Raw genomic sequence first — 15,679 nt, 5'->3', positions numbered from 1 at the left:
TAGACACACACATATATGTATGTACAGGGAAGATCTGCACAATTTAAATTTATTCTCTTGGTAGCATCGCCGCGCTGCAAGTTATAAAAATATTATGTAACATCAACATTTTTTAAATTAATTTAAATATTGATTTATCATATAGCCACCAATCGATAGCAAAAGTATGTGCTTGAGCTCATATTTATTTGTGTCGAAATTTTCGATAATAGTTGGAATAGTTGTGTCGGTGTTGAGTAAGAATATCATTTTTTAATATTCTGGAGAGAGCTTGCACAATACTTTCTTCAATTTTTCGAAATTATGATTACCGTGCACATTATTATTCACGATTATTCATTAACTGAAGATAAAGAAAAAAATTTCAATAATTGCAAATATTGCTTGCAGTTTTCATTGTAAAAGATAGATACAAACATTTTAGTTTTCTCTACCTATTACTAATCTTTAATTTTCTTAATGTTGTCTCTTCTTCAAGTTGATGCGAGAGCGATAAAATTTTTTCGTTTGAACGGAATTCTATACTTTTTTCGGGAAGTCAGATAATCCGCTTCACACTCGCTCTAATTATCTCAGAGCAGAATATAACAATAGAGATATAACAGTGTACACGTTTATAAATTTAGTATGTCCTTATTAAAGAAAATATAATTCTTGAGTCTATTCTGCATAAATGAATTAGCATATGTAATCGTAATATCAGAACATATAGATTAATAGATAGATTAATGATCGTGCACATATCGTACATCATATTAAAACTGGTAAATAAAATTATACAATTAAAGATTATTTTTATTTAAAAAAAGAAGATTCGATAACATTCACATATATATATATATATATATATATATATATATATATATATATCAACATTTATTTATAAAAATATTCAAATCATATCCTTTGACGTAAAACTAATAAATGGATATTGTGCTATTCATTATCAATTGTAATGATATTAAAATAATTAACTTTAGTAAGTAATAAAAATAAGGAAACTGAATAGGGATAATTGATGTAAAATCGTTTATTTTGATGACAATATTTATTTTTTATATGTAGGATATTATATAGAATCAATTATATATTTTATTAAACCAAAGTAATTCTACTGATTTAATATAACTACGATTTATGTTATAAATTATCATCGTTTAACAGTGTTACTTTTGTACCGACCATAGTACCGTAAAGTATGACAGAGTCGTACTCATAAGCTGAAATTCAAGATTTGCGTTATAGAAAAAAAATTATATTCGACGGTTTTTATTAATCTTCTTAATAGGGATTATTGAAAGTTAATTCAGGCAGAGAAGAGTGTTTAAGAAAAAAATAGCTTATTTTAATTGTAATTATTAATATATAATGTTAATATATAGGAACGCCTGTGATACATATGTCATTACGTTTACCGCTGCAAAGCCTTCGTACGATGGAACAAACATGCCACCTACGACCATCTTGCAACTTCTCATACTTCTTTGCATTATAATTGGTAATAATCTTTGTGCTTGCAAAGGAGCGCCGTACCATCGCGCGATATATCTAAAAGTTATATCAGAATATCAATTTTCATTTCATAATCACGACTAATATTCTGTATTATGTAGAATGCAAAGTAGAATGCAAAATTATTTTTTAACATTTTTTTGGCGTTAGGTACATTTATAGAACACATATATTTTTACTAAAATTCTAATTTATTGTTTAATTGTTACGATATCTTGATATTTAATTGTTTACTGTTAAATATGTATACCTTGCCATCATTTTAATCAATTATTGCACACTATAATCTTCAATATTGTAAGAATGTTTATAGAAATTTTCAAAAATTTTTATTAACTTTTTAAATTTTGAAAATACACTCAAAGTTTATCTTTACTTACATGTTTTCTAAGATGCTAACGCTATGATCTATTAAAATTTGACCAACGTAGTTACCCAAAAATAAATAAAAAAAGTGACCAAAGTTAAATATGATTAAAATTATTATATCGTTCATCCCCTTCATAAATAATACTGCTTGGAAAAGCTGGAATATAAATTTCGGAAGAAATGTTAGCTGCAAATGCTAATAGAAAATTTATTATAAGTGGTAACATAATGATCACACACACAGACAAAATTGTTCAAATATACAATTGATCATTATTAACAAAATGTCCATAGTTTCGGTCTCATTAAAAATATACTTAAAAAAATCAAATATTTAAAAATATTTCTTAAAAATATTACTCACGCAGAAAAGATTAATGAGAAGAGATGTAATACCGAATACAAGCAAAATGCAGTATGATGTCGAAAATGTAGACCATAGGAATTCAGAAAACCTTGCAGAGAAAAAAAGAATTAGTGCATCAATTATTCATCGATGTAGACGCGCTATTTTTGATTCTGCGTGAATTTTTGAGGGATTTTTAGTTTAACGGTATTAATATTGTTATAGAGATTCAACAGATGACAATGTATTAATCTGATAAAAAATATTGTTTTAAATTAGTAATGTATTGTACAAACTCGATGGCTCTTTTGTGAATGTATACAGCTTCGATTATCCCTTTACAAACGATGATTGCTCGCTTTTCAGACGTGCAAATTTTTAAAAGTTTGTTGTCGAATGCTCGATTCATTCGATAACTGCGGAGATAGCAATCGCGTATTATAAAAAATTCATACAATGTATTGATTAATTAAAAAATTGAAATAAAATATCAAGCAAAATATAAAAAAGCATAATTAAAATGCATAATATTTTATCAATATGTGTCAACATATAATCTATCAATATATGTATGTATATACATTAAATGTGTAACACATGCAAAAAATCAATACATTAAAAATGCGGAAGATTTTCGTTTATTTTATTACCTGGCAATTTGAAACATTCCGCAAGCATGTAGTACGTGTGTTACGTACAATGATTCAGTGCTAATCAGAATAGTAAGCACTATGGCCACCGTAATATTGAAATGCAAAAAAATAAAGTAAAAATATTTTTGCTGATCAATAAAATATTCTCCCGGAAAGAGGAGTTGTTGTGGACGCGAGTGATTTAGCGGCACAAAGATATCGAGAATGATTGGTATGATAAATGGTGAGGATATAACAATAAATAAACCTGTTAAACCGAGTACTGGAATAATGAAAAGATTTTAAAAGTACAATTGTCTGTCGCGTTTGCTAAAAATTAGTACGTTATGTATATTTATTTCTTACTTGTAAAACCCAAGGTGCACATACTTCCAATATAAGTGTATTTCTCTATGATTTCCAATTCCTTTTTATCTTTAAGCATATTCCAATCTTGTTCTACATGATCCATGAGATATCTTACCTGTTCACAAAAAGTGTAAAAATTCAGATTGCTCGATTATCCTTTATGATAAAAAATGGCAGTCCATTTTCAACTTTTGTTATAAAGATTCGTATCTTCATCGTGCATTTACAAGCCAAAAATTAAATTTATCATACATGTTTTCAATTTTGCACAAAAATAAAAACGGAAAATTTAAGCAAAATAAATTTTCAGACCATGATAACAAGAAATATTTACTTAACATTAAATATATTTAAGGAATAGAATTCTATCTATATAAAATAGATAGTTTGAATAAATTTGTTGTCTCATAACTTAAAGAGATAAATAAAATAAATTACCACAAAAAGTAATTTTTCAAAGTTATTTTATTGATAGAATAAAACGTACGTTATATAAAATTGAGCGAATCAATATTAAATATAACAAATCTTGTCTTGTAAAAATAAATAGAACGCGATTTATTCGAATATGATATTTCAAAACAGAAAGACGCAATGTAAATAGTATTTTTTACTAAATACGACAACGCATTATCGGCTCACCTTTTCAGCGACGATATAGAATGTTTGATATTTTATAATGCAGATGAAACAAAATACAACAGGAGGGAGAAGTTTCAGTATGAGATTTATGTTTCGTCTAAATGTTATCAATTTTGCAGTCTAAAAACACAAATCACAATGATTCAATTAACATTTATAAATTTTTAATTTTCAAAGCAATCAGCTTGCATCTCGCATCAGATTGACGGATAATTTCTTGCATAGAAATTATGTGACAATATGACAGATTATGTTTGATATGCTGCAACACCAGCAGATTTTTTACTGGGTTTTGCATAATATTCTTACCTGACAAACCACCATGATTGCTATAGTAATGTTACAAAATATTCGTTGATAATATTTAAACGATAAATTATCATACGGCCACAAGCCGACCAGCACTAACAGATGTTGGTTGAGTTTATAAAATTCATTCCCGACGAAGTTCATTACTCCGCGCCAGTCAAAATACTTTTATGCTCGGACAAACAGAGAACAATATCTTTACGCATATTCTCTCCCTTTTTCCTCACTCTCTTTCCATATTTATTAAATCTATTGTATTTCTCGGCGGGTAACATTTCGCTCGAAAGGATAAGTATTGCAATTTTCAAAATCATTCTCTCATGTGTTTAAATATAAATTAAAATTCTATCTGTATTTCGCATCTAGACATGCGGAAATGATGCGCGAAGAGAAATTTAATAATCTGCGCAATTTATTAGAATTAGTTACTTAGAATGCCGCGGTCAGATATGTAATTTTCTTATACCGCGAATCGACGCATATACTTTTTTATTGCTCATCGAATTGTCAATGTCGTGTCTCGCGTTGAAGTATAAAGAGCTTTATATTAATATATATATATATATATAATAAATAAATAAATAAATACAATATCTAACAAGTGTGAGTAACATTTTATGCAACTTATAATTTATACTTTTTATTTATACTTTTCTTTTAGATTTATATACATGTATCTTTTAGATCAGATGACAATAAACAACAATTGTGTTTTACATCACTATAATTGCAAATATGTAAAATGCTTCGATATAAATTTATTCAGCATTTATTTAATAATTCTAATATATAAATCTAGTAATTTCGTATTAATATATCAAGAACTGATTATTACTAAGCATCATTATTTTTCCTACTTAATATCATCGTATATTTTTTATCGGACTTATTGCATTTTAATATCTCGTTAAGATATAGGTATTACTGTAAAATTTGACAATGAAAAACAAATTACATTAAAATTTCCCGAAGTTATATATGTATGTATTATGATGGAAATAAAAAAACTTTTATGTACGGAAATTGATACAGATTTTGTATGCATTTATGAAGGCCAGCTATAGGATATTACAATGAATAGTCTGTGCCGCGCAGCGTCGGCGTCGGCCTCGGCGTCGGCGTCGGCGGCGTCGGCGTCGGCGTCGGCGTCGCGACGCAGCGCAGGCGTAATAGTGAGAGACGCTCTTCATTCGCGGGGTTTCACTCAATAGTGCATGAACCGTCATGCGAGAAGCTTCGCTATACACCTACGCTGTTGCATTCAGTAGCTTTGTTTTTCTTCATCGTCGCGAAACATTGTGCATTTTCATAGTAGTGTTAACGATGTGGTCAGTGTGTCTGTGAATGGTTGAATTTCTATCTGTACGTGAAGCCATAAAGAAGCAATTGTGCTGTGCAATGTTTGCCGGTGAATTGTATGCACTCGTGCGTGCTCTTTTAATTTCTAATAAATTTCCGGCACGAAAATCGTGCACTCAAAATACTTTGAATATTTGGCGATTTAACTGCATTTTGATATACAGAAGCAAGATCCGGACGATAAAATACGCTAAGGTAAAAATACGGATAGTGTGTACGTGTATTGTATAAATAAAAATATTCTTCCACGTTTCTTATATAAAAAGATATATACATTTTTATGAATAGCATTAAATGTTGTCCGAAAATATTGTTGACATTAAATAAATATTATATTTTATAAAAGATTAACTTTTCATGATACTAGAAATAATACATTGATGTACGTATATTTATGTTCTAGTATATTGTTGCTATCATAATTCAGAAATAATAATATTATAATACAATATTATAGTACTTGTATAAAAAGTTTTTCTGGATAAAAAATTCCATTTACAAAATTATTTAATTATTTAATTATCTTTACTAAGAAAATTTCTGCAGCTATCAACAGAGAACTGTAGTAAGAATTACATATTTTTTTATAAACATCTCTTATACTTTTTTTTATTTGTATTACTTTTATATTAGAAATTTAAGTATCGTGAGTATCTGTCCTGGAATCAACAAAATATAATTTTTAAAAAAAAGCAATATTCAAAACTTATTGTTAGTGCAATTTATTAAAGATGATATTATAATATTAAAGAGAGGAGAAGAAGAGAGAGGGGGAGAGAGAGAGTGTGTGAGAAGACGGAAACAATCAGTTAAAGAAATTATATAATAATAAATATACCGTATACTTGATAAAAAACCTGAGTACATTCTGTGTTTTTGTCTGGATTAAAAATTAGATAATAAATATAATAAACTTTCAAAATTAATTTTAAAAGTAAAAAGTTTTAAATTTAAAAAAATTTTTACTTTTGAAACAAGTTTATACATTTAATAAGTTTATATATTTATATATTTATAAAAATTATATATTTATATATTTATATTAAAATGTATATATCTATATATTTATATTTATATTTATATTAAAAATTATATATTTTTATATTGATAAAAATTCTTTTGAAGAGTTGAGACTTTGCGTGACAACTTTTAACTTCCCTCCCTTACATTTAATTATATAGTAGTAATAGTAGTAGTAGTAGTAGTGATAGTAATATTACCACTACTGCATTTATTTATTGTATATGTACACATATTTCGATTTTCCTCGATTTGAGCTCTGTCCTTATATTATTACAATATTATTATTAAAATTTCCATGTACCACGAAAAGTTGTTATTTGATGTCGTTGCTATGGATTATTCTAAAAAAAACTTTTATTTATTATTAATTTTGTGAATATTGCATACTATTTTTAATTAATTCAAATTTTAAGTTAATATTATATATATTATATATATATATATATCGAGATGTAAATATGATCGTTGATCTTTAAACCGTGAAGAGCGAGATAAAAGACACATATTTATGAGAGAAAGAACTGTTTTCTTCCAACGTGTGTGTGCACGCAATAGAAATATTTTCGAAAAATAAACAGGCGTGTACTTTGTATGATTATGATTTATTTTATTAATATGCATATAAAAAGATGAGTATAATACGCACTTGATGTATTCTAAATCTGCGATTTGGATTCTTTAATGATGATTATAAATTTGGTCATTACTCTTGCGTGGATAGAAAGACCATAACGTATGACATGCACATACTTACGAGCTATAATGAATATTATTTTTTTCTTGTGACATATTTGATATCAAAACAATATTTTTTTGCAATATTTATCTTACCGTAGCAAAACCTTCTAACGATGCATCAAATAAACCTCCAGTTTTTAAAACACTCTTTTTGTTACTTTTTCGTATTACAAATAATATTGATTTTTGTATCCATAATGGTGCTGTATACCAATGCGTATTATATCTATTAACGTATAATTTCATACGATTAATATGTCATTAAATTATTAATTGATCAAACGTGTTTCTTAATTTTCATCTTATCAAATATTATATATATATATTCTTAACTATATTTATATTTTGTTTTTCGAGCATTAAAATCGCCAAAATCAAGAGTATCAAGAGTTATACTGTAAAAGTTATAAACCATATTTAATACTTACACTGCCTGATGAATATCAGTGCTGGTATCTATAACATTTTGCCCAACATAGTTTGCCACATATAAGTAATACGATTGCAAAGTTATAATGCCAGTAAAAATTACTAAATCTTTTGTATCATCCAGATTTATTGCGTTAACAAACTGAATAAAACGTTATTTATTAATTTAAATCTCTTTTATATTTTTGTTGTATTTGTATTTATAATAACAATTGTTTTGTTATACATGACATTGTATTTTTTTTTGTATTTACGCTTACATTAATGATATTGAGAACCATCAAAGACAGTCCAACTATTAACAATATGAAATAGAATTTCGCAAAACTGTTCGTCATAATAGTGGCCAAACTTCAACAGTAAATTTTATAACATTTTATTTTTATAATATATATCGTGAGAATCATTTTGTCCTAGATTATCCAAAATATAAGGCTTTGAATGCAAAGGAATGGTACACAATAATACTATTGTATATTATACTAACTCCAGAGCTCTGCGATGAATATGTACAGCATGAATTAATTTCTCATAAAATACATATTGCTTAAGATTCTTTGGTACTTGTACATTTTCGTCACATATGTGTTCCATTCGGTAACTACGAAAGTACGTTGGTGTTATTAAATTTTTTTCCCACGACGTCTTTTTGACCCTTTTTTCAGAATAAACTAATTTATTACTTTTAAGATTTAAGAAAACCGCTTTTGTTTTTACCTGGCGATTTTAAACAAGGCACAGGTGTGCAGTACAAATGCTATGAGTAACATTAGAATAGCCAGTACTGCGATACAACCAGCGTATTGGGTGACGCAAATATGTGTTAAAATAATGTAAAAGTATACTTCTTCATCAATGAAATAATACTCCACTAATATTGGTAAGCGTCGCGGTCGCGAGTCATTCATTGGCACGAATATGTCGAGTATGCATGGTGTACAACTCACTATTGCCATTCCCGGTATTGCCACAGTAATCAATACTAAAGTATGCGAAGATACCATGTATTTGATAAATGATAAAATATGTACAAAAGTTAAATATCATGAATGTAATACATTAGAATCACGTTGAAAATGAAAAAATTATGAATCTTTAAAAAAACTTATCTTTTTATTTCATTAAAGAAATATTAGTGTGGAAAAAAGTATAGGATACTATTTGTACAGATCTAACAATAAGCTATCGTTAACAATTTTACAAAAGTATAAAATTTTAATTTTTCTCACGAAATTAATTTAATGTGTGCACATAAAAATAATATGTTCGAGAGAGGAATGTTGAGATACGAATGTTGATATCAATTTTAATCCTCACATGTATAAGAGATTGTATATAATTTTACGGTATCTGCATATCGTCGCATTATTTTCAATTCCGTTTGAGTCTTTAAAATGTTCCAATCGTATTGAACTCTATCGAATATATATTTTATCTACGATTACAAACAAACCATTTAAATATTGTATTCTGGTAAACAAAGTAAATATTCTCTAAGGTTCTTAGCCTGATGTAAATCATCTTTTATTACAATTATATAGTAAAATTGTATTTAATAAATGTAATATATCGAATAATCACATTATAGCATTATTTAAATCAGAATGTTCAAAGAAGCAGAAATGGCAGAAAAATATTATTAAAAAGCTTATAGAACGATAGAAATGTTCAAATTCATTGAAAGCAAGCAAATACTTACATTATCGGTAAGTAAGAAATATGCGTTGTATTTTATAATATAAATAAAGTTAATAAAAACATACCCTAAAATTTTGATTAAAATATTGCTGTTGTATTTTATTACAAAAAATGTATTGAACTGAAAGCAATAGTATCATTGAAAAATTATAATATACAAATACGAAGATTATAATATACAAACATATTGTGAGCAAATATTAATTTGTGAAACATTCATCTCTTATCGTAAGTAATTATTAATATTTAATAGAGATATCTTCTTTAAAGTTTTTGTATAAATAAATGAAATAAAATGAAAATCTTTTTTTATAGTACCTGAATTAGCAGAAAGGATATAAATAATGTTTCAAAAAAGATTATTTGAATTTTCTTCAAGCCTGAACTTTGAGAAGGCCATAGGCCAAGAGACATCAGAAGAATTCGATTCAACTTATAGTATGGCTCTCCAACGAAGCCCATCTCGAGTAAAAGTTAAGATGTGTACGTCAGGACTAACGGCGTGAAACTGCATTTCCTCTTCTACGTACAAAGTCAGACATATAAAATAAACTCCTCTTTCTCAAATTCATAGCATATTTTTATGGCAACGCTATTGCCGTGGAATAAACAGCAGGTGTGAGAAATTTATAAAGCGCCGGCAGGGAAAATAAGCGTAAATAATAAAAAAAAAAAAAGAATCATTTTTCTCAATTTCTTAGCTCTACCGTAGAATAAAAATAAGCCATTAAGATAATATTATCAAAATTGACAATTCAGTGACATTATTATATAGTTTTTTTTTTTAGAAAAAAATATCTTTTCCTCTCTCACATATACACGTATTGATCCTAGGGTAAAGACTATAATTCTCGCGGAAGAGTTAGATCATTCAATACAATTCGAGTTGACCGTAGTATCTCATATTAGCAATGTATATTTGCAATCTATCCGCTTCATATTTGTTAATTAGTTTGATCAAAAAAATTGAATCTATCGAAGAAAAATATATATATATATATAACACAAAACATAAAAAAAAAAAAATATATATATATATATAAGGCTTAAGGAAAAAAAGGTATGCAGTACTTTCATATACATATATAATACATATACGCATACGCATACATACATACACATACACAAGTAGAAAAGTGAGGATACACGTGACGTGACATAGGAAAATACGATCGATAACACTGTTGTGTGATTAGGTTTGTAGTGCGAGGGATGAAAAATAGTAATTCGTAACTTTCACAAATTGAAATATCAATTTTGTTATACACGAAATGATCATTTGTGATTTTTAAAACATTAACGCGACGTTTATTTTTTATTTATATATTTTAATTTTCTCATATTAAAAATTGCTTTTGTGTCATTACGAGTACAAAGCTTACTTCAATACTTGAAGCATTATAAATGACGAATGTAAGAGCGAAGAAAAACGTATATATAAATGCATTTGAACTTTAACTTCTAAAAGGGCGTAATGCACTTACTAGCAAAAGTATTCGGTTCAAGTTACAGTACTTATATGACACTCTATAAGGACTTATATAATATTCTATAATGCTCTATAAGAACATTTCTTTTCTGCGAGTGTCAAAACTTGTTTCTGAGATTATAGTGAAAATCATTACATATTTCTCATTCTTTCACAATGTTTTATTATAATTGAATTTTCCCTTATATCATATTAACCCGATGAACAAAAAGCCGAATATACATCACCGAATTAATTAGTTTAATTTAGCAAGATATAATAATTTGTAATATACACTAATAATCATTTCTAATACTAACACGGTGTTTACAACCAATTTTCTGATATATAAATGATACGTAACTATACTGTATAATTTTGATAAACAATTTTCTCGATCAAATTGTTTCATTATTATTCAAAACATCAAAGGTATTGTTATTTTATAGTATAAAGTTTTCCTATAAAATTGTATAACGCACTTTTTGAAAATAAAGGCATAAAATATATGTCTATAAAATATATATTTATGAGTAAATGCAACAAAAGAATAATAATTTAACTTTTTATAATATATTAATTATATTTTTTATTTAATTATTATATTTTTAATAAATTATAAAATATCTGTTATATAACTCTATTATAACGAACGGACTATCATATGCAACATTATTATCTTTGGTATATTTGTTTTACGAGATGTTTTTCGTCGTAATATTTTCTGAAATGCTATAACTCTCATGAATATTTAGTAGACATGTTCTTTACACGAAGATATATATTTATTAATGATTTTTTATTAATGAAACAGCATTGATCTGATCACACCCCGCGCAATTTTCTATAATCATTTTTGTTGCATTGTTATCGTTGCGTAGAGTAGATTACCATGAAGTAAGATACTGACATACTTGTAAGCTAAAAAAATATTATTTTTTCATCTTTTAATACACTGATTGTATATAGTATATAATATTTATCGGTTTAAATTAATTTCTATGGGAAGTAGAAGCATGACATAGTACGCAGAAAGATTAGTATAATACATAATTATTGAAGCAAGAGTTGTTATATGCGTGCTATGGTCGTATTAAGTAAATGCGCTTTTGATTATAAATCTTACTGTAATAAAACCTTCTAGTGAAGGGGCGTATATTCCTCCGATGATAAAACAATAACTTTTTGTATTTTTTAGCATTAAGAAAAGAATCATTTTTTGCACCCGTAAGGGTGCCATATACCATTGTATGTTATATCTTAAAAATTATGCAGTAGAAGTTCTATTTATTATTGCATATTTAAAATGTATGATATTACTTTATTACTAAATTTTTATTAATAATTAATTATATACATCATAGGAAACAAAATTCTATATTTTCTGTATACTTACAGTGCTGTTGCTATATCTGCGCTATGGTCTGTAACCATCTGTCCGCCATAATTTCCCGTGAAAAAAAACATGAAATGTAGAATAACATAGAAAACAGTTATCATAAGTTCATTTATATTATCCAGAATTAATATGGCTTGTAGCGTCTGGAATTAACATTGGAACAAAATAAAATGCACACAGTCTGATAAATTGCGCTAAACATCACTCACATGCAATAAACTAACGGCCAATGAGAGCACGCCTACTCCAATCATCACAAAATAAAATTTTTTAAAGGTGTTTAAAGTATATTCAGCGAACCTTTAAAATAGCAGAGAAATCCAATATTTATTATTGGAACATTTATGAATCGGTTATACGTCGTAAAAAAACAATAATTTAAATAATGGTAAAATAAATAAGCCTTAATAAATATGAGTTCTGTATTATATGTATATATCTATACACATACTAACACATATAATGACTCTATCATATATCATTATTTATTATAATATTTAATTCACTTTAAAATAATATAAATAATACTATATATATTGTATTATTTATATTATTTCAAAGTGAATTAAATATTGTAATAAATGATAAACGAATAAAATTTTTAGAAAAAAATCAAACTTGTTGCAAATAAAACGAGATTGCAAATCTGGAAAAATTTAAATACATACACACACACACACATGTACACATACATGCATGCATATACATGTACATACTTAAGCTAGTGTGTATGTATGTATAATAATTAAGATAATTTAAATTTTGAAATATATTATGGTTTAAAAATATAATTAAAATAATATTCTTTTTCAGCAAATTTAAACATACATTTCGAAGAAATTCATTCTCTATAATATATACTTGCGTATTATTAATTAATTAATTTAAATTAATACTGACTGTATAGCTTTTCGATGAATGTTGACAGCGCTAATTAACCTCCGACATATTATTTTCTCTTTTTGAAAAATCGGCATATGTAAAATATGCTCATTGAATGAATTTTCGATACGATAACTATAAAAAAACATTTCAAGTTACAATTAGAAAGTATTCTGGTAAAACACATATTCGATATAAACGTGCAAGATTCTTACCAAGCGATCTTGTACATCAAACAAATGTGTCGCATATATGCTAAAATCATTGTTATAGTGGTTACCACGACGAATGCAGCCACGAAGGCGGTTATAAAAAAGAAAATATATCCTTTTTTATCGAGATATGTCTCAGAAATATTATTATCTTTTCCTAAGAGAAATTTATTGAATGCAGCAGATTCAACGATCATCGGAATATATCCCAGCATCACAATAAACAGGCTTGAAAGTGTGTACACTAAAAAAATTCTTAAATTGCAAAACAATATTTATGCAGACTGCTTTAAGTTATATAATTGTAAAAATAATTCATTTGTTTTTCGAATATCAGAAAATCTACCGTAAATGATTTCTTACGAAATAAAATAATCGTAAGTCGTCTCATAAATTTTCCATATTTTTTTGCTATTTTAATTTCTTCAGAACCTTTTAATGTATTCCAATCTTCATTAATCTGATCTGATATTCGTCTCACCTATAAATTACTCACAATTAAAATTCCTTTTCACGAATTGTGTTTAAATAGATTAAATTAAATTAAAAAATATATTTTTTTGTTGCCATCGTCCAATTATAGCTTAACATAATCGTGTTTAGAAATAAGCAAAAATTTGATTAACAGCGCGCATATAAATTAAAAAAATTACATACATTCTATTTATATCAAATAATCTCTTTATAAAATAAAGCTTTCGTAAATGTTTTATATATTTAGTATTTTTATAAACCTGAACTGAGAATCACTTACTTTTCTTGAATTAAATAAAAAGGCATTGAATTTCATCGTGCAAAGAGCAATAGGAAGCATGTCCGAACCGATTTTCAGGACTAATTTAAAATTGTATTCGCGGCCGAACAGAATTATCAACTAAAATTGATAGTATAAAGATATCAAGAATATTATTGCGAATTGTGTCTTAGGTAACTCTGAAATATTTCCATCTATCGGATCGACACATATACCTGATAAATCAAGAAGGAGATTAATATTCCGTCTAAGAACACTACTCGTACATACCGGAATTTCGTATTTTCATAGGGCCACAAACCGCATATTAATAAAAGAATACGATTAACACTGTAGTACTGATTCTCAATCGCGATCATCTCTCCGTGAATTCCGAATAGCATATATACGCCCTCGACGATAACGAGAACTTCTTTCTCCCTTCTCCAAAGCGTTGTATTGCCATAGCGTGACTGATGTGAATAATAATAATAATTGCAGAATTACCTGCACGTGTAGAAGGCTAAGAAAGTCTCAATCGATTAACTATTATCTCTCCAATATTCAGGCGCGACAGAAAATGAGTTGGAATTATCTAAAGTATACACGTAATATCTGATAATATCTCTCGTCCGGAGGGGAAAAAAAATAACATTCTTGTTCACATTTTTCTAATTTCACGCAAGCGCGTAAGTAAGTCGCGTACATCCGATATTATCATACAAGTTCGAACTTCACGTTGCGTTATTACATTTTATATAGTGTTTCGATTACCGTAAGAACTGTTCAGTAGAGACTCAGGAAATGCAATCTCAGAGCTGGATATACTAATAAAAATAATTGAAAGATATAGTTTAATAATCGAATTTTATAAAATAATTAAAAAGCGTATTATATTTGAAAGAAATAGCCAATTAAGCAATATTTTATTTTCAACACAAATCATCAACTTAATCTACAAGGTAATTATAAGTTTTATTCTTCTTTTTCTTTTTTTTTTGTAAATGTTCCGAGATGGGGAGGACAATCGATCGTTCGCACTTGTGTTTTTGCGTTGAAGGGAACGACAGGAAGTTAAATTATCGAAATAGTATGTTATGTTCACTGATGTAGGTTTGCCATAGCGTGAGGATAAGGGAGAAATAATATCCACCTTTTTTTTCACCTTGGCACAGCCGATTGTTTTCAAACAGTTTGCTTCGTTGTCGTCCGTGACGTCGAGCAACGTGTTACAATTGTTCTTTTAAGCAAGTGCTTTTAATAAATATGTGTGTGTGCGTATGGCATACTACGGAAGAGTTTGATTATTTATATTATTATAAAAGATACTTTTATTGTGTAATTTTATGCAGTGCATCTATTTACATAACTAAAAGAGATGTATATTGACAACAATAATAAATTTAAATAAGTATGATTTTTTTGGGAAGAAAGAGTCTTCTTTGAAAATGTTTTGATGCTTTTGAAAGGCATGTATATTGCCTTCTCTCAATAACAAATATTCGCCTTAAAAGACATTAATTCAATCTTATTTAGATTTGAATTATACGATAAATTTT

The 15,679-nt window shown here is 27.3% G+C and overlaps 3 protein-coding genes across 7 annotated transcripts; all 3 read right to left on the bottom strand.

The window, feature by feature from the left end:
- Nucleotides 1–938: 938 nt before the first annotated feature.
- On the bottom strand, nucleotides 939–4,930 carry LOC140663724 (uncharacterized). Of its 3 annotated transcripts, XM_072888146.1 has the most exons (9): nucleotides 4,180–4,929; nucleotides 3,871–3,990; nucleotides 3,226–3,343; nucleotides 2,878–3,142; nucleotides 2,524–2,643; nucleotides 2,246–2,336; nucleotides 1,893–2,038; nucleotides 1,416–1,548; nucleotides 939–1,220 (listed from the first exon to the last, which is right to left on the bottom strand). In XM_072888146.1, the coding sequence occupies exons 1-9, from the start codon at nucleotides 4,321–4,323 to the stop codon at nucleotides 1,167–1,169; spliced, it is 1,191 nt and encodes a 396-aa protein (XP_072744247.1). In that variant the 5' UTR covers nucleotides 4,324–4,929; the 3' UTR covers nucleotides 939–1,166. The 3 variants fall into 3 exon arrangements, with proteins under 3 accessions (XP_072744247.1, XP_072744248.1, XP_072744246.1); XM_072888147.1 differs by having other exon boundaries at nucleotides 939–1,548; nucleotides 2,878–2,956; nucleotides 4,180–4,930; XM_072888145.1 differs by having other exon boundaries at nucleotides 939–1,548; nucleotides 4,180–4,927.
- Nucleotides 4,931–5,063: 133 nt separating this feature from the next.
- On the bottom strand, nucleotides 5,064–9,369 carry LOC140663734 (odorant receptor 9a-like). Of its 3 annotated transcripts, none has more exons than XR_012046322.1 (8): nucleotides 9,046–9,369; nucleotides 8,446–8,710; nucleotides 8,216–8,329; nucleotides 7,989–8,079; nucleotides 7,728–7,870; nucleotides 7,393–7,525; nucleotides 7,208–7,318; nucleotides 5,064–6,912 (listed from the first exon to the last, which is right to left on the bottom strand). XR_012046322.1 is itself a non-coding variant. In XM_072888161.1 (7 exons), the coding sequence occupies exons 1-7, from the start codon at nucleotides 9,092–9,094 to the stop codon at nucleotides 7,265–7,267; spliced, it is 849 nt and encodes a 282-aa protein (XP_072744262.1). In that variant the 5' UTR covers nucleotides 9,095–9,369; the 3' UTR covers nucleotides 5,064–7,264. The 3 variants fall into 3 exon arrangements, 1 of the variants encoding a protein (XP_072744262.1); XR_012046323.1 differs by having other exon boundaries at nucleotides 6,885–6,902; XM_072888161.1 differs by having other exon boundaries at nucleotides 5,064–7,318.
- A 515-nt stretch (nucleotides 9,370–9,884) lies between these two features.
- LOC140663729 (uncharacterized) lies at nucleotides 9,885–14,524 on the bottom strand. Its single transcript, XM_072888154.1, has 8 exons — nucleotides 14,357–14,524; nucleotides 14,142–14,261; nucleotides 13,751–13,868; nucleotides 13,391–13,631; nucleotides 13,194–13,310; nucleotides 12,503–12,593; nucleotides 12,291–12,436; nucleotides 9,885–11,815 (listed from the first exon to the last, which is right to left on the bottom strand). The coding sequence occupies exons 1-8, from the start codon at nucleotides 14,522–14,524 to the stop codon at nucleotides 11,782–11,784; spliced, it is 1,035 nt and encodes a 344-aa protein (XP_072744255.1). The 3' UTR covers nucleotides 9,885–11,781.
- Nucleotides 14,525–15,679: the final 1,155 nt, after the last annotated feature.

Source organism: Anoplolepis gracilipes, chromosome 3, assembly GCF_047496725.1.
Source record: "Anoplolepis gracilipes chromosome 3, ASM4749672v1, whole genome shotgun sequence".
Lineage (NCBI taxonomy): Eukaryota > Metazoa > Arthropoda > Insecta > Hymenoptera > Formicidae > Anoplolepis > Anoplolepis gracilipes.
The sequence above is the reverse complement of the archived record's forward strand: the minus strand, read 5'-3'. Positions and strand labels throughout refer to the sequence as shown.